Raw genomic sequence first — 19,408 nt, 5'->3', positions numbered from 1 at the left:
GCATGAGCAGATGGGCAGAGGTGAGAAGAGGAGTTGAGAAGTCATTGTGAATTATTTCCATAAGGGGGTGGCTTAGGACTCCCTGGTTTAGAAGTGGAGGCACTTCATTGCTTAGATCTCTGCATACCCTGAGACTGCTGTCTGGGGGGGGGTCTGTTTCCCCTAGGTCTAGTCTGAAGTGGCCTTGAGGGGGCTGGAAAGGACCAATGTTTTGAGGGGCAATGCCTACTGAATCTTGGAGGCTGAACTTGCAAAAAGTCTATCTGTCTGAATAGACTTAGCTTTTTCTCCCATCTTTTTTAAAACCTCTTCTGCTTTGGTGCCAAACAGATTGTCTTTGTTCAGTGGTGCGTCCAATAATTTTGATTTGACATGATCTGGCAAGGTCTGTTCCTTAAGCCAAACATGCCTTCTAAGTACAGAACCTGTGCTGGTGCCCTGCAGAATGTTTCTAGAGCGTCAAACCCACACTGCAGGGTATGCTTACTGATTTGGCTTGCAGAATGGACAAGTTCCAGTAAATCTTTATTTTTTGCAGTCAGGGAAGGTAGATAATTTTTGTTTAATTAGTTTCATGGTATGTTGCTGGTATTTCAGCATGTGGAACTGACAATTTAATGCTCTAATGGCAACAGTTGCAGAGGTATATACCTTTTTACCCCATCTGTCTAAGGCTCGAGAATCCCTGTCCAAGAGGGTGGGATTCTTGGCTGTGGTTGCTTTTATTCCTTTAGGCCCTTGGGAGATGACCTCTAAATCAGCAGTAGGATTCTTGAAAACAAATATGTGAGTGTCAGGGACTCTGTAATGCCTGTCAGATTTCCTGGGAGCAGGAGGTAAATATCAGGAATTAGACTAGATTCCATAAAGACATCATCCACAACATCCAGAACAGGAGGTATAGCTAAGGGTCTGTGCTGTAGTAAATATAAAAATTCCCTGAGTCTCTTTTTGGACTGAGAATAATCCTGGCATTCCCAATGGAAGTGCTCTCTAAAAGCATGTAGGGTTACACCAAAAGAAAAATCCTCTGGAGAAGAAGCAGAAGGAATGGATTCCTCTGCATCTGAATCCTCATAAGCAGATAAGGGCATGTCTTCATAATCAGAAACCTTAGAGTCGTCAAGACTCTTGGTCAGATAAAGCTGCTGGGGACAAGTCTCTTTCCTTTAGCAGGGGAAGGCTGGCTTCCCTTAATCAGCATGATAAGGTCTTCCACCATTTTAAGCATCTGTGATTGTGGCAAGGAAGTAGGTGTGGGAGTTTGAGTCGTCGGATTTTTAGGTGTAGCTCGTACTCTGGGCCTTAGAAACTTGGTAGTTTTAGAAAGAACTAAACTAGTTTTATCCACATATCTGAGCTTTCTATGCAAATCCAAGATGTGAAGAACCTTCTCACTGGCACACTGCAAAGAAGGAAAACAAAAGGAGATGAACAAACTGATTAAGAGACAACTCAATGACCACCTTGGGCACAAAAGAAAGATTAGTATGAAGAGATACTGTCTCTGTGAAAAACTAAAAAAGAGGAACAGCTATGACACCCTGATGCTCAAGCACTCTTTTAGCTGAAGTAAGGGCTAAAGAAACAAACTGAAGTCTGAGAAAGGCTCCTGAGAGGCCTGATATGATGGATACCTTTAAGAAATTGCTTGACCACAAATTGAGAGGCCACAGGAGGCATCAGCAGCAGAAAAGCAGAAATTGCTGACAGTGAGCTTTAACTAAAGAATATACTTAACCCAGCATGCAGCAAATAACACAAATAATAGAGAACCATAGGAACCTACATACATAAGGGTTCTTGGTTGCTAGAGAGGTACCAGACAGAAAATAGTTTCCATTTATACAAATATGAGTTCCTAGAAGTGGGTTTTCGGGCCTCCTGCAGGACCCAAAGCACTTCCTCAGAAAAGAGATACTCTAAAGGGATCAAAACCCTATCACCCACACTATCAGTTGAAGAGTGGATAAGTGAGGATGGACAAAAGACCCCCTTGTTTTGTGTGAAAAGGTCCACTTGGTGAGGTAACCTATGGTGACTGCCCCTGGCCAAGTGAGAAAGAAGGGAGAACCCAATGCAGTCTGGGACAAAAAGGAGTCGCCAGCAAGAATTTGGGGGAGTCTTGCCTGATCTTGTGCAAGATACCCTGGAAGCAGAAGAAGGGGAGGAAAGGCATACAGAAACATTCCCTTTCAAGGGAAAGACAGGGTGGCCACTTTCCAAGCCAGAGGACTTGGGTCTCTGGAACAGAATAGAGGAATGTATCTGTTCAGAGGGGAGGCAAAAAAAGCTACCCGAGGAATACCCCACCGACGGACAATGTCCAGGAACGCATTTCTGTGAAGCATCCATTTATGAGCCTGCGTGCCTGAAGAATCACTTGATACTGAACAGCTAAATCCCAGACCTGAAGAGCTAGTCTGCAAAGAAGATAAGACCTTGTTCCTCCTTGCTTGTTGAGATATCACATCACAGTGGTGTCTATGAAAATCTTCAGGGGTCCAGGATGAAACAGGCAATGAAAGACTTGAAAAGCAAGAATCAGGGCCCTCATTTACTCTATGTTGATGTGGTCTGACCTCTGATGCAGAGGCCTGAGACTCTGATCCTTGTGAGAGCTGAAGGATGCTCCCCATCCTCATATGAGGTGTCTGTAAAGAGCTCAAATCGAGGCTGGAACTTTGAAAGGCAGACATGGATTGAAAGTGTGTCGATGAATCCACCACTGAAGCTTCAGCTTGAGACAAGGGAGGAAAGAGATTGGAAAGTCCAGGGGGAGACAGTGTTGAAGCCACACTGACTTGAGGTACCACTGCACCTTTCTCATATGGAGCCTACCCAGTGGGAGCATAGGAATGGTGGAAGCCATGAATCTGAGGGCCCTGAAAAAGTCTCTTGTTGTGACTGACTCCAGAGGAAGAGACTGGAAAAAAAGGCATTAAGAGACAAGGCCTTGTGGGCAGGCAGGGATGCCAGCATATGGATGGTCTTGATTCTGCAACCAAGGATAACAAGATCCTGGGAAAGGGGCAGAGCTGACTTCTGAAAGATTATGGTGAACTCCAGACTCTGTAAAAGGAAAATAGTTAACTGGAGATCATGAAGCAGAGCCTTGGGGAGGAAGCTTGAATGAGCAGATTGTTCACATAAGAAAAGATCTGCAATCCTCTCATCATGTAGAAAGCAAGGCATTTGGTGAATACCATTGGGGCAGTAGTGAGGCCAAAGGGCAAAGCATAAAACTGAAAATCAATGAAAATCAAATAACGAAAGTGCACTGACAATATAACCAAATAGGATGTCAGACTCCTGAGATACGAACCGCTCGTACACAAGGATTAAATGAAGTAATTTATTGTAGCACAAAGCAAGAGTAAATCACAGGTTTAGCGCTTTAAACTGGAACCCCAGTCTTCATCAGAACAAATCAGTGTAACAGAACCTATATTATATACTAAACACAACTCTTAATTATTTAAAAAACCCGCCAAAAACCTTAAAGGCGCAATTACCTAAATATGCCAAACGTTGTAGCAGGACACAAATAGCGACATAAACATATATAAATTTTGTATGTATAAATAGTATGTAAAACATTATTAATGAATAAAAATCATTATTAATGAAATAAAAATCTTGACGTGCGTTAAAGAAAATACGTACATGTACACAAACCTCAATAATAAATAATATTGTATAAAACATGCTACAATATGCACTTTAAACATGATAAATCTAGAGAAATATTTTTAAAAAGATGTTTTTGAAAAAATATATTTTTAAAAATTTAGACTAATTCCTGATGGTATCATTACAATAAATCAAATGCTATACTAAAATTGTCAATAACAGATCTTCTATATTGATGTATCATATGATACAATAATTATAATGAAAGAGCTAAAAAAGGCTTAATACTAATAAAATCATTGAGACCTGGTGGTCTAGTGGCATCTGTGTACATCTGCCATTTACTTTCATAATATGCCAAAATCATTTTCCAATTACCTCTATATGGTATACTAATAACCTGGTCAATAATTGCAAATAGAAAACCGTGCTCGCTCCCTTTCTCTAAAATGTGTCTGTACAAAGCATTTTTGGCGTCACATTTCTGTATCTTGTATAGATGTTCATATATTCATTTTTTTAGTTGTCGTTCTGTTTTACCAATGTAGTATGCGGTGCAACGGGTGCATGTTGCCACATAAACAACCTGTTTGGTATTACAGTTGCCTGTCCTACACTTAATAGTGGAATGATTAATATCATCTAGTTGAATATTCCTAACTTCATTAATATATCTACACTGGTTACATCTACCACATTTAGAAGTACCTTTGAATCTATCTAATCCTACATTGTGATAGCTTGCCCTTTCCAATATTTGTTTCAGGTTAGGAGCTGTCTTAAATACACATTTAGGAAATTGTCCAACTTGTACTCCTGAATTGTGTGTAGTAACGACATCCCAATGTCTCTGCAAGATCTCCTTGATAGCATACGTATATGGAGTGCATGTCAACACACAAACTCTTTCAAATGTATCATGTCCATGATAATTGTCGTTATTACCCCTGACAATAGACTGTCCAACCGAGCAATCATTATTATAATTTCCTAATAATGGCAAGTATTTATTACCCCATTGCTTCAATACATAATGGGTAATGTCTTTTAACATTTCCACTGGATAACCTCGGTTAAGGAACAAATTGTATATGGTATCTAATTCGGCCTCCATATATTCCTGTGTGGATGACATCCTAGCAGCTCTAATACAATGTCCCTTAACCACGTTTTTGAATACATAAGGTGGGTGATTGCTGGTAAAATGGATATAATCATTCAAAAAAGTTGGTTTTCTATAGACCTTAGAGGTAAATCCTTTATCATTATGACTGACCAAAATATCCAAATATGGAATTTCATCATGACTGTAATTATGAGTAAATTTCAAAAATTCAGTAGTACCGTTGAGAAATTCCATAAATTGTTGTAATTTTTCCAAGGATGCCTTCCATAATATAAAAATGTCATCCAGATATCTAGCATAAAAAACAACGTCAGAGTAATATTCACTTTTAAATATTCACTTTTAAATAAATACTCGGACTCCCACTCTAACATAACTAGGTTCGCAAATATGGGAGCACAGGATGCTCCCATAGCGACTCCCTTAGTTTGTCTGAAGTACTCTCCTTGAAATACTATGTAGTTGTGGTCCAATACCAGTGACATCATGTCACATATTAAACAAATCTTGTCCCAGCTGTATCCTGAGTGTTTCCTAAGGCTGTTGGCAAAAAATTCCAACCCTACGTCTTTAGGAATGCTGGAAAACAAGTCCACAACATCTATAGTAAGAAAAATTAAATTCGAATTCCATTTGTCCTTGGTAAGTTTACCTAAGAAATTCCATGAGTCCTTTATAATATGTGGAATAACGTTGTAAATGTGCTTCAACCATCTATCTATTAACTTTCCAATATTAAATGTTTTAGACTTAGAGCCAGAAACAATAGGTCTAAATGGAGGATTTTCTATTGATTTATGTACCTTGGGAATACCAACCATTTTGGCTAAAACTGGATAGTCTGTTTTCAATAACATATACGTATCATTAGAAATCCTGTTGTCAATAAGGTATTCCTCAATTGTCAAATCGATCCTCTTGTGTCCAATATTAATTTGGTTAATGGATACATTTTCATAGTTGCCAGATCCATGGAGGAGATTATATATACTAGAATTGTATTCATTGGTATAATAAATAACCACACCTCCCCCCTTGTCTGGCTTCATGATCCTCACTTCTTTATTACATATGACGTTGTTCAAACAAGCCCTTTCCTTAACAGTTGTGTAACCAATATATATCTTTACAAACCAACTTCTCATAGTTATAAACTTGTGGATTGGAAGTGGGGATATAAGTGCTTCTCTTCCTGAGGTCAGTACCTGGTATACCAATAACTCTCCCTTCGCTTTTATCACTTTTATCAAACTGGATAGCAAGGTTGAGTCTACGACAGAACAACTTAACTTCTTTAATATTGTCCACTAAATCCATACCAGGAGTAGGTATGAATTTCATACCTTTACTCATGATCTTCACAAAATCTATATCTACGTCTACATCGGTATAATTGTAGACGTTAAAGCCATCATATGTGGTCATAATCTGCTGCTCAGAATTAGCACACAAATCAGAATAGATGGATATCTCTTTGTTAATAAACCAGGATGCTGTGACATCAACTATATGAGACTCTAAAGAATGTCCTACTGAAAAAGCCTCAGATAAATGTTTGTCACTATTTACATGCGACCTGTGTGCTCTACTGGAAACTTTATTTAGTTTCTGTGTGTTTGCCACTGTCTGCTGGAGTTTCGTGCAGGAAAAAATTTAAATATTTGTGTCCTGCTACAACGTTTGGCATATTTAGGTAATTGCACCTTTAAGGTTTTTGGCGGGTTTTTTAAATAATTAAGAGTTGTGTTTAGTATACAACATAGGTTCTGTTACACTGATTTGTTCTGATGAAGACTGGGGTTCCAGTTGAAAGCGCTAAACCTGTGATTTACTCTTGCTTTGTGCTACAACAAATTACTTCATTTAATCCTTGTGTACGAGCGGTTTGTATCCCAGGAGTCTGACATCCCATTTGGTTATATAAAACTGAAAATATTGTTGCTCAGACCTTTCTAAGATAGAGGGAAGCTTCTCTGTTCATCAGAGCGAGTGGTGAGCTTTGAACAGCCTGTCACTGGAGGAGTGGTTTCAGCTCAGAATCTGTAGTTTTATTGGCCATTTTGGGTTATTTCTATCCCTTTTATCTTTCTGTTTAAAAGGCTTGTATTACCTCAGCAAAAGCCTGCCTGGATGTCCTGCAGAGTCCTACAGCAGCAGACAGAGAAAAGGGAGACTGAGTGGATTAAGTACCTCTATTTTGCTTTTTATTGCTTATTTTGGCTAGCCGCATTATTCCGACCTTTTTTTTATTAACTTTGCTACTTATTTGAACTGTTTTTTAAATTCTTATACTGTTTGCACTTTAATTGATCGTTTTTAAGTGTTTTTGAAATGTTTAACTGTTAAGGGCTACACACTCAAGTGCGACAGCCATTTTTCTGCTTTAAAAGTGTTTGCATTCCTGTATCTGCTTTAACTTCTGAAAAAAAAAAAAACAAATAAAAAAAACAAAATCCTCTCTATTCGTTTCCCACCTTTCTAGAATCAAGAGTCTGATTTTCAGATTTTGCTTAATTCTGGGCTTTTTGTAAGTTTCTGTGTTGCCCAGACCTTTCTAAAATAGAGGGAAGCTTCTCTGTTCATCAATGAGAGTAGTGAGCTTTGAGCAGCCTGTCCATGGAGGAGTCGCCTCAGCTCAGAATCTGTAGTTTTATTGGCCATTTTGGGGTATTTCTATCCCTTTCATCTTTCTATTTAAAAACCAGTGTTTGCACGGTTTTGCGCATTGCGCAGCAGTGTTTAACTACGGTTAAACTATTCCCGGTGCCAGAGAGTCTACTCTTCAGATTTTCCCTTAGAATTAGCCAGTTTTTTTAGTTTTAACACTCAAAACTGTTTCTGTTGCCTTAGAACTAGCCAGCTTTCTAGTTTTAGGACTCAAAACTGTTTCTTTGTGCTCAGCACTGTCCAAATCTCATTGCAAGCACTAAATAATCTACAAATTACTGCAGCACTCAACTTTCCTCACTTATCAAGAGGAAATCGGTTCTTAGTACTTAAATTAATAATCACTAACCAGGCGTGTCTAAGGGTCAGCTTCCCAGTGTTTCCTCCTGTCCACCTGATGAATCTGGGCATCTTGGGGCAATGGTGCAATTGCCTCATGTACACTGACAACCCTCTCCTCCTACCACCCAACACTACAACCTGGGAGAGATGCACTTGCATAGCCAAACTGGAAGCCAAGAGCTCTCTAGCCAAAACTGGACTAGACAGTCAAGAGGAGAAGGTAAACACCACACCGCACTCTACACATAGTCCATCAAAACCTGCACCACCCAAACCCACACACAGTACCACAAAACACACACCTACATTTGCGGAGGCTCTCAATAAACATCTTCCCAAACAACAGAGAACTCCAAAGCTGAAACACAAGCAACCACCCCCTCAACACTACCCGAACGGCACATAGCCCATCAAATCATTGTGCCTCTCAACCTCAGCCCAAAAGGCAAAACAACGTACCCAACACACTAATCATTGGCGACTCTATAGTCAGGCACACTGACGTCCCCTCTCACCAGGCTAAACAAGGAGAATGCTACTGTCGGGTGCTAGGATCCGCCATATAACGCATGCACTCAGGTCACTCCACAAGTACAAATATGACTCTGTCATTGTCCATGTTGGAGTGAATGACCTGAGACGTACCTCCCTGGACTACACAAAGATAGACATGGAGGAGCTCTCTGACCATGTGGCCCAGGCAAGTATGACACTAGCCCTGAGTAGCATCCTGCCATCACCCAGAATGATACCACAGTACAAAGACAAAATGATTGACATCAACAATTGGCTAAGCTTCTGGTGTCATTCCAAGGGGATCCAGTATCTGTCTGCCTGGGACGACATGATTGGCAGGCCATGATGCTTTGCCAGAGATGGCCTGCACCTGTCGACTCTGGGATTCTGGATACTGGCTAAGGCTCTTGCCACCCCTATAATGCCTTTTTTTAGGCAAGGCTGAAACATCAAACGCACCACCATAGTAGATACAAACAAGCAAAATCTAAGGGTAATGCTACTCAATGCTAGAAGGCTAAACCTAAAAATGCACTCACTTGAGGCACTCTTTAAGATGGAGAACATTGACATCTGTGCAGTGACAGAGACCTGGTTTAAGGATCCAGAGAGCACCTCTGCATTACCAGGCTACAATTCTTACCACACCTTTCGGTCACCTAACCTGGACCGAAACACTAGAGGAGGAGGCATGTCCATATTCATAATGGATATCCACACCTCCAAGCTAGTTGCTCAACATAATGCATCTGAAATTATCAAAGTACAATTAACACTGGGCAAGACTGCAATTCAGGTTGTAGCTTGTTAAAGATCCCCCGCCATGCCCCAGGATGCCCAAACTCCATGTTTCTCGATATACTGGATAATATTAAGGTACAGCCCAATACCCTAATATTGGGAGATTTCAATTACCCCATCAAATGGGAAAACTACTCATGTACTAACTGATCTGCCGAAAGTTTTCTGGAATTCATCAAGTCCAACGCCCTAGATCAGCTTGTCCATACCCCTACTAGGGGCAGCAACATCCTGAACCTGGTCATTACCAATATGGGTAATTGATCCTCCACACCAGAGATCAACTCCTCGCTGGTCAGGTCCGACCACAAGCTAATCACCCTAGACATCCATATCCTGCCCCCACCCCCCCATTATGGAAACCACTGTAAAAAGTTTCTCCAAAGCCAACTTCATGCTTCTCAAGTCAGAAGTGGCCAACTTCAAGTCACCCACACAGATGGAAAATAGAGACACGACTGCTGAATCATATACAAAAGCACTACATATGCACATACACGAGCGCATGGACCATGCCATCCTCAACAGAACCAAGACGCTATCCTCCAAAAAAAGGAAGGACATCTGGTGGTCCCCTGCCATAAACAAACTCTACAACAGAAGGAAGAAACTGTTGCAAAAAAGAGTAAAATCCCATGATTGCAGGAACTCTCTGCTTAGCCTCGGCAAGAAGCTGAGATCCCTCATAAAATTCTCCAAAGCTAGTTACGAAAATAAAATCACCATGGATTTTAAAGACAACCACAGAGCTTTCTACAGCTAAGTCAAGAATCTCAATGGCAGCACTCAGATCTGCTCGGAGGTACAGCACAATGGCACTACATTTACCGAACCAACTGATATTGCCAACATCCTGGCAGACAGGTTCAATACAAACTTTACCCCCCCACCGGGCCCATCTCCATATCGGAAGATTGCAAAGCCCCTATAATTACAGACGCACAGGTAAAGACTGCACTCTCCAAAGCCAAGAACACAGCATCCATGTGACTAGACAACATACCAGGCTGCATTCTGCACGAACTACAGAACAAACTGGCACCCCACCTAAGTACCATGTTCATCCATAGCCTCACTTCAGGCTTTGTGTCTATGGAATGGCACACAGAGACGGTTATCTCACTCCACAAAGGGGGTGCCACCACTGACCTCGGGAACTACCACACCATTAGCCTGACCTGCAAGGCCATGGAACGCATCATCCTGGAGCTTATAAACAAAGACATGGGAACCTCCAAAATCTGCACCCCTCTCTGTTTGGGTTTGTAAAAGGTAGATCATGCATCCTAAATCTGATTGACTTCTTCAAAGCAGTCACCAGAGCTGTAGACGAGGGTAAGGTGGTGCACAAAGCTTATCTTAACCTCGACAAGGCTTTTGATACCATCCCCCACTCCGGTATTATAGATAAACTCACTGGACTAGGCATAAATCCATATGTCACAAGATGGGTGGCCAACTGGCTCACTGACAGAACTCACACAGTGAAAGTAGCCTACTTCAAATCAGACTTCAGACCAGTGACAAGCAGAGTATCACAGGGTTTGGTCCTGGGCCTTCTCCTGTTCTGTATCTACTTCTCTTAAGTCCAGACTAATACAGCTGGTCTCTGGCTAACAAAATTTGCAGACTATGGCAAACTAGGAGCCGTAATAGATTTGTCTAAGGATATGGACATTCTGCAAAGAGACTTCACTGAGACTAGTGGTTGGTGTCAAAGTCATGGCCTGAAGCTCAATGCTAAGAAGTGTATTGTCATCCCCTTTGGGAAAAACACCATAACCATGAACTACCACATAGGTGGTAGCCTAGTAAACACCGAAAGTGTGATAAGAGACCTTGGGATACAGGTGGACAGTAGTCTCTCCTTTGATAATCATGTTGCCACAGTAGTCAAGAAATCCTTCTGCATGGCACACGTCATCACAAAGGGGTTCTCCTCCAGAAAAAGAGAGAGGTCATAGTTCCTCTCTACTCATCCCACATTAAACTGCTTAAAGACCATGTACCTCGCAAGACATTTGCAACAACTAGAAAGGTCACAGAAATACCTCACTAGGAGTATTACCGGCCTCAAACAGATGCCATACGCAAACCGTCTCAAAAAACTCCAGCTCTACTCCATCGCATATCACCTACTCAGAGGCAACCTCTGCCTAACATACAAAGCCATGTCTAACCAAGATCTGATGGACATGCTACACTTAAAGAAATGTCAATGTCTCCGAGCCACATGCTCCAGGGACCTAAACCTTGTCACCACAATAAACAGAACATACTGGAGGGATAGAGTCCTGTCCCAGAGGCTTCCCATGCTCTGGAACAGGCTACCTGGTCATGTCAGTCAGAGCTCCTCATTAGCACTCTAAGAGAAATCTTGACAATTGGATGGGAAAGAGGAAATTCACCCTGGGGATCACTGCTGTGGCGCTGCTCGGCAGGGGCACAGGAAAATAATTTTCTTGGGTGGTGAAAGCCAGGGAACCTCATTTGGCTACGCTTATGTAGACCCTAGGGCTGACAGCCTAGTACATACCTATGAACCTAAGAAACAAAAGCACAAAAATTTCCTGAAAAGGGAATGGATGGGGATATGAAGGTAGGCATCCCTGAGATCCAGATAGACCAGAAAGACCTGGGGAAGATGAGGAAAAAGACAGCATCAGAAAGGAAGTAATCTTGAAAAAAGTGTTGAGCTGGGAAAGATACAAAACTGGTTTCCAAGTGCCCTCCTTCCTGGAAACCAGAAACATTCTGGAGTAAAAAGACCTTCCCTACCTGGGCCAGGGGTACAGCTTGAATGGTACCCCGGACCAAAAGAGAATGACGAACCTCTGTAAAAAAAAAGGATGCCGTCCCTGAGGAGGTTGAAGGATGCCCAGAAAGGGAGGAAGGCATTTCCAAACCATAAAATACCCCTAGCAGATAACAGACAGAACCCATGAGTCTGATGTGATTTTCAACCAGTTTGGAAGGGACGATAAAGGGAATCAGCCAATGGAAAAGGGAAGCAAACTGTCAAATAGAATCTGGCTTGTCCTGAAAAGCAGGTTTCTGGGAAGTAGGTGTTTGAGGAGATCTAGCAGGAGGCATATATCTAGGAACCCATTTTTACCTTTTGGCAGAAGACAAGACTGCCTGTAAACAAGAACAGATTTGGAAGGGTAATTCCTTTGAAACTTTGGAATAGATAAACAAAAAAAAATGTTTCAACTCCTGCAAAGCCTTGCCCTTATCCTGAAAAGACTTGAAAAATTCAGCAGCACCCCCCCTCCCCCAAAAAAAGGTTAATATCCAAAGGAGTATCCAATCATTTGGCCTTAATGTCATCAGGCAAAGTCTGAAGACAAAGCCATGAGTAATGCCTCACGACTGAACCAAATGCAGCATCCCTGGAGGAAGCATCAGCAGCATCATAACTGCACTTAACAGAATGGCGGCCAACTTGAGAGTTGTAATCCAACAAGGAAAGGGCATAAGATGCCTTCTCTTCAGAGCCAGGGAGATCAGTGAGTACCTGAGAAACCTGAAAATCTGAATCAGAATTCTGTGGAGATAAAATGATTCTGAAAACATATATTGTTTTACCAATTACGAGGGTTCAAACTACTGAATCTCTACAGAAAATGAAGAATCAATTTTACTTTTACCAGAAAAAGACACAGGAGGGCTCAACAACATATCCTAAATCCTGAGCAAGGCCCAATAAATTATTCCTGTGCAGGTAAACTGAGACAGAAGATGATATATGTTTAAGTGTTTGTTTCTTTTTGAAGGAAAATCTGAACAAACATACCCACGTTTGCCATAAAAATCTTCCCTAGGAAGGGTCACACCTTTTTTGCTAAGCAGGGTGACATCCCTGCAACTTCTACCAAGATCAACAAGAGTGGCTCTTCCTTGCCCACCAAGGGCACTCCAAAAGCTGAAGAGGATGTATCTATCCCCCATGGTCCATGGTGGCTGTAGGGATTCCACAAGCAGGACCCAAGGAAGAAGATGAGTGGCTTGAGTAACCGGCTTTGACCACAGCAGTCACACACCTGTGGCTGAGACATTTTATCAGTTTGTTGTGGTGGCAAAGGCTGCTTAACAATTTTTTTCCTTTTGTGGCTGGAAGAAAGCAGATCTAAGGCACCAGTACATTATCTTTTGATTAAGTAGAAACAAGTGTCTGATTCTTGGGAAAGCAGCAATCAGTAAGACAAGTAATTTGTAAAATAAAATAAAAAAATAACTTTTCCCCCATTAAAATGCAGTATATAGTATAAAGCAAATTAGCATTCTGCTCCCCAAAAGTAAAATAACTTACCACAGAAAAAAAAATAAAATTAGTTTTAAAAACTTATTTACCACAACAGTAAGAAAGCAATGCTTCCCATTTAAAAGTGTACAAAAGTTATGTAACAGTCATTAAAAACACTTTCTCCTATATAAAATTAAAAAATGTTTTACGGAAAAACAATGTTTTGTGTTATAAAAGTAAAGTGGAAGGGTTTTCCTTAAAAGGAACTTACCTGCCCAACAATGGAGCAGCATTAGCAGGCTGTCGATCCTCAAAATCCCAGAGAGCACTCTCACCTTCATCAGGAAAGCTGTGAAGGGCATTGCACCAAACCTTTTAGTCAGCTCAGATGGAGCTGTCTAATGATTTGGGTGCACCGAAAGTTCCCTGAAAGCTTTGGAAGCTGGCAGTGCTTGTATCCTGTAGAGGATACAACCCATATAGTGAAGGCTACTGCAACAGTGATCCAATGAGGTACGTACTCTGTTTCTACATCCTCTCACCTCAAACTTGCAACCTCCATGGACTGCAGAAGGACAAGAAATTTGCAGCATTATCAGTCAATAGATCTGGCAGCTAAATGGCCAGCCACAGGGAGGAGTGTGTAAATGAAGAGCATCATTAAGAGGTCCAAAGCTGGCAACAAAAAAACTGCAGCAAAATGCTGGACAGTGTTTTAGCGCAACTTCTCAGCCATCTACTATTACTTGGAGAACAAGCTGTCAAAGTCCATCATGAAACTGGACAAACAAGCTGGTGCAAAGGCAGGTTCAGGAAGGCCTTCGAGGAATTCTGCTGATTGCATAATGGTAAGTTAAAGATGTAAAAGATGTTGATCGCCAATATCAGACTTCAGCTGAATTCAAAAGACATACTGTAGCATCAAAGACTTAGTTCATTACTGCAAGACCCTACAAGGCCCTAAGTAAGGAATGAATAGTTATCAGTCTTGGGGCTTGTTCTCAAATTCACATGCCAAGGTAAAGCCTTGTTCTGATCTTGCAGATATTCTCGGATAAAAATTTGAATTACTACTGCTTTTTAGAAGACAGAACAAGAAGAAAAAAAACACCACAAAGACACAATTGGAGACTACCACCATGGTTTTCTAGGTCTCTGATATTTTCATAGGTTCATAGGTAGGTACTAGGCTATTGGCCCTAGGGTCTATATAAGCCTAGCCAAACGGTACCCTGGCTTTTGCCACCCAAGAAAATTATTTTCCTGTGCCCCTGTCAAGCAGAGCCACAGAAGTGATCCCCGGGGTAAATTTCCTATCTCCCATCCCCCCCCCCCCCCCCCCCCCCCCCCCCCCCCCCCCCCCCCCACCCCCCCCCCCCCCCCCCCCCCCTCCCCCCAACCCCCCCCCCCCCCCCCCCCCCCCCCCCCCCCCCCCCCCCCCCCCCCCCCCCCCCCCCCCCCCCCCCCCCCCCCCCCCCCCGCCCCCCCCCCCCCCCCCCCCCCCCCCCCCCCCCCCCCCCCCCCCCCCCCGCCCCACCCCCCCCCCCCCCCCCCCCCCCCCCCCCCCCCCCCCCCCCCCCCGCCCCCCCCCCCCCCCCCCCCTCCCCCCCCCCCCCCCCCCCCCCCCCCCCCCCCCCCCCCACACGGAGGATATGCAGCAAGAGTAAGAAAGAAATTAGAAGAAAAATACTTGCATAAGAAAAATATTAAAAATTACAGATACTTAAATATGCCACTGATACACATAACTCTGTATGAACTGTAGGAGGCAATTCCATGTACATTCCAGGTGCTGAGAACACCACTCATGGAAAACATTCTAAGACTGAAGCAATACAGCTTTCATGAACTTTAACTGTATCCCAACTCAGGAATGGGTTGCACTCCTGTCATGGTAATAGAAACCCAAAACATTGAGAGAATGTAAAGAGAGTCGTGATTTACTCCTACCCCTAGTTGTAAGTTCCTTGAGAATTAACTAAATTAAGCTTTTCTTGGACAAACTACTATAATGCATTTAAAATTTGTAACATACTTACCCGTGCAATGAATTTCTACTCAGTACAAAATTTAAACTATGACTAAATGACACTGACAATCTTCAATTACCAGTGGATCCTTCAAATACAGTTTTAAAGATCCCATGCCCTGCATGAATTTCAAGCCATGGCAATTCACTGTAACAAGTTACATACAAATTTCAACTTCAGTTTATTAAGACATTCAAATTTGTAATTCCTGGCTCATAAACTTTCAGTCATTTTTTGTCTTTTGTTAGTCTTATAAAAAGTGTCCAGTTCAGAGATTCCCAGATAATAAGATAGTTATAGATAACCAATTTCAAAAACAGTTCATTAAATGCATCACAAGACTGGGCATTCACTTCCCCTCAGATCAAAATACACAACAAACAAAAAGTTTCATGTGAATAAAAAATTAAAATGTATCACAAGCTAGTCAAAGAAATTTGCAACTGTTATCAAAAGCTTAAAACAGTGGCATTTGCTGAATTTGATCATACACAGTAATGTACTCATTTTCAAAAGTGCAATTAATGCCACATGTGAACACTGTTTAAATCTGATTGATTTCAATAATCAATTAACATGATCAGAAAGTGAAGCAGCAAAACCAAACCCTTATCAGTGTTCTAAGGCTCATCCCACTCTGATTTAAGTTAAAGTCTCAAAGTGTTCATAAAAGCCTTAGTTACTTCATTTGGCTGGACCTGCATCACAAATTACATTTGAATATACAGCAAAATATCAGGAACTCCCTTATTCAATTCAAGCTTTTCTATAAATTACATAAATGCAAATTCAGTGGCCAAAAAAAAAAAAGAAACAAATAACAAAAACAAACAAAAAATTAAAAATATCTAAAACTTCTACAAGACTGTGGCAGCGTGCTAGGCGTGCTTCAAGCTTCTAATAAAAAATACATGTCCCTTGAATTTGACGACTCCTTCATAACCACCGATTCTCTTGGTCAGTTTACAGTTCTCAAAAATCAGGCATAAAAATAATCATGCCTTAAGTCAGTTTTCCTGGTCTGTAGTCAGGCCACCTTGGCACATATATATTTTGAAATAACCATCCACAAAATATACCTTTAACTGAAATTACTAATTCATTGATGCATCTTTAAAAAAATGGTAAGGGATGAAAAACTTCACAAGTCCTTGGTAATTTTGAAAGTTAATGTTTCCTGTTTGCCACCACAAACATCTGGGTTCTCCACCTGCTGTGAAGCAGACTGTTTCTGCTGAAATGTACAATGTTGTGAATTACTGTTGCAAAGATCTGGCGAAAAAGCCAGATCTTCTTCACAAAAAGGGACTTGACTGTTCCTAAAATGGATTTCTGTTTTCTCAGCATTCTCTCTTTTCATAGAGAAGCAATCATCAAGCTTAAAAGATGAGCTCTGGCTCTGAATGCTTACGGAGTCTTTATTCACTGAATGTTCTGTTCTTTCACCAGCACTACACTCTTGAAAGCAAGGTTCTAAGGTTTGATTCTGTTCCCGTCCATGGTCCTCCTGGGAATCTGAACTTGTACACTCAGGGTGTATAAGTGGTCCCTGGACAACTGCTGGACCTGCAACTGGTTCTTGAGCAGGCTGAGGAGCTGGTTCTATATTTTGTTGCGGATGAGCTTCATTTGGAGCAACTTCAGCAGCTACTGTCCTTTGTGTCTGGCTCTTCAGTTGGCTGTGGCATAAAGGACATGTTTCCTGAACATACAGCCATTTCTTTAGACAACCAGCATGAAAGAAATGGCTACATGGTGTGATGACAGCTGACTTCATATCCTAGAAAGATTAAACAAATTATTTTATGATCAAGCTAAAACAACAGAATGTAAAGAATAAGGTGGTTTACTAATTGTAATTCAATGTATAGCTTTAATTTAAATTTTGTCAGAAATGTCATGTTGTTTCCTTATATGCCTATGTTTTGATCATTGCTCAAATAAGTGTCATCACACTACCTAATAGAATTTTCAATGTCACTGACATGACAATTCCCACAAATATGTGCATCTACCCAATATGGTCTAAACAAAGAAAGATACCAAAATACCTAGTAGTCTGCTCAAAATACATGACCAGTTTTAGCTTAGGTACATCTCCAGTTCCCAATAAAAGCTCCCAGGCAATGCTGTTCAGGTCTTTAAACAACTAGTAGCTGGTGGTCTTGTGGGTGTAAGTATTAGTAGGTTGTACAGTAAAGCTATCCTCCTGGTTAAAGCTTGTTTCTCATTTTTTTATTGCCAGAGAGTTCCAGGCTAGATGGATAACAACCAACATAGCCTAGTCCCTCATTTCTAAAATGATCAATCCAAGCTTCTTTGAAATTGTTCTGCTGTAACTCATGCTTTATGTGAAATATTATGAAAGATGGGAAGAATCAATAGGCAAAAAATCCTCATGTCTCCTACCTGTTACTTCCACGCAACTTGAATTCTGCACACTAAATAACTAATACTGCCTTAAAACTAGAGCTGCAGCTTGGTTAACTGTTACCCTGGGCAGATCCCCAAATGGCTTCCCATCCTCCTATCCTCTAACAGATGATGAAGACAAAAAAGACTGCTTAAATGACTACCAATATCGTCACCCAGCAGAAACAATCAGATAACTGACTTGTATTACAGTGCTGGCCATACCCCTAAACAGTCTGTACCCGGAGTAGTCTCTCCCTTTTCCCCTCACCCTAGCTATTGCTTGCTTAAAATGTTGCAACTAATAGCATACCTTTAACAAGTGTGTAAATGTAACAATTTTACAATAAAGCACTGTTTCCTGGCTATACCAGTCTGTACTGTTTTTAACTATAAATGTTAACATTCATCCCTACAGCTCAAGTATTAAACCCCTTTTCTTCTCTTAGTATAATCCTGTATAACTTCACAAAAAAAAAATCTGCCTTTTCATCAAATACCATCACTCTTTTTCTTCCAGTACTCTCTGTGACTATTAAAATATCTGCGGTTATTCAAACATGTTATTTGCCTTCAATAATCTTGGACAACCTACTGCAAATACCCGTTTTAAATAGCTATTCTTCTGTATGCTCAAAACTTTCTAGTTTAAATAAGCAATGCATAAATTGTTCCAAGAGTACATACACCTTTAAATATGATGCATTTTCATTGTATGTCATACAACACTGTTGTACAACCTTGAAATTCCTGTTTCGGTACAGCTTCGCTAGTTCCAGTCCTACCTATTGTAAATACCTATTACACATTTCTATTCTTCTGTCTACACAGAACTTTGTAGTTTTAAAAGCATTTTCTATCATCGCATAAGCTATGCTAAAATTGTTCTACGATACATAACTTTGAATAGGATATATGAATATGTTGCATTTCCACTTATATATTGTTACTGCTTTTGTATTTGACTTTGCTACTGGGTCTGAATGAAATGGGTCAGTACAACAGCTCACCCACCAACCCCATTATAATAAGAATGAATGAACAAATAAAAAACATATCCTTTTGATTATAACTTCTGTCCTCTAATTCTAGTAAATCTAACAGTATCCTTTGGATTACTATTTTCATATGTCCCATTCTCCTGACAGATATTCCCAGATAGGCGACAATGAAATTCTGAGTATGCCCCATTCACCAAATAAAACAAATTAAACAGCACATAAAATATTCCTGGAAAAGCTTTTTTTTTTTTTAAGGGAGTGGCTCTGTATTCCGGATAGTTTACAAAATGTTCCAAAATCCAACATTCAAAATGTCTTGAGAAGTATACTCAACCAAGTAAAAAGGTAAATAAATTACAAAACAGTGGAAGGATTTTACTTTTTACTGGAGGCATGGGACAGGTTTTTTTCTGGAAAAAGAACAAAAACTTTACAAATGTTGAAAGCAGTACTGTGAAATCATCAGATATAAAGGAATATTCTTTTTTTTTAAAGAAAGAGAACTTGTCACTGCCTACCTCTCCCCAACACTGCTTAGTTTTACAAGTCATCTACATTTGATAATGCTGATACCTTCTCTAGCCACTTCTAAGCCTATGCTACAAACACAATAAAAGAAGTCTGAGATAAAATA

The 19,408-nt window shown here is 40.8% G+C and overlaps 1 protein-coding gene across 1 annotated transcript in view; it reads right to left on the bottom strand.

Moving 5' to 3' along the window:
- Positions 1-15,525: 15,525 nt before the first annotated feature.
- The window catches only part of RNF145 (ring finger protein 145), a 1,685,498-nt gene continuing 1,681,615 nt past the window's right edge, over positions 15,526-19,408 (bottom strand). Inside the window, exon 11 of the mRNA XM_044069355.1 lies at positions 15,526-17,141. Coding sequence (XP_043925290.1) covers positions 16,503-17,141 — 639 coding nt within the window. The 3' untranslated portion in view covers positions 15,526-16,502. The remainder of the gene's footprint in view (positions 17,142-19,408) is intronic.

Source organism: Protopterus annectens, chromosome 4.part0 (assembly GCF_019279795.1).
Source record: "Protopterus annectens isolate FY-2018-M chromosome 4.part0, PAN1.0, whole genome shotgun sequence".
In the NCBI taxonomy this organism is placed as follows: domain Eukaryota; kingdom Metazoa; phylum Chordata; order Ceratodontiformes; family Protopteridae; genus Protopterus; species Protopterus annectens.
This window is presented reverse-complemented; position numbering and strand designations above follow the sequence as displayed.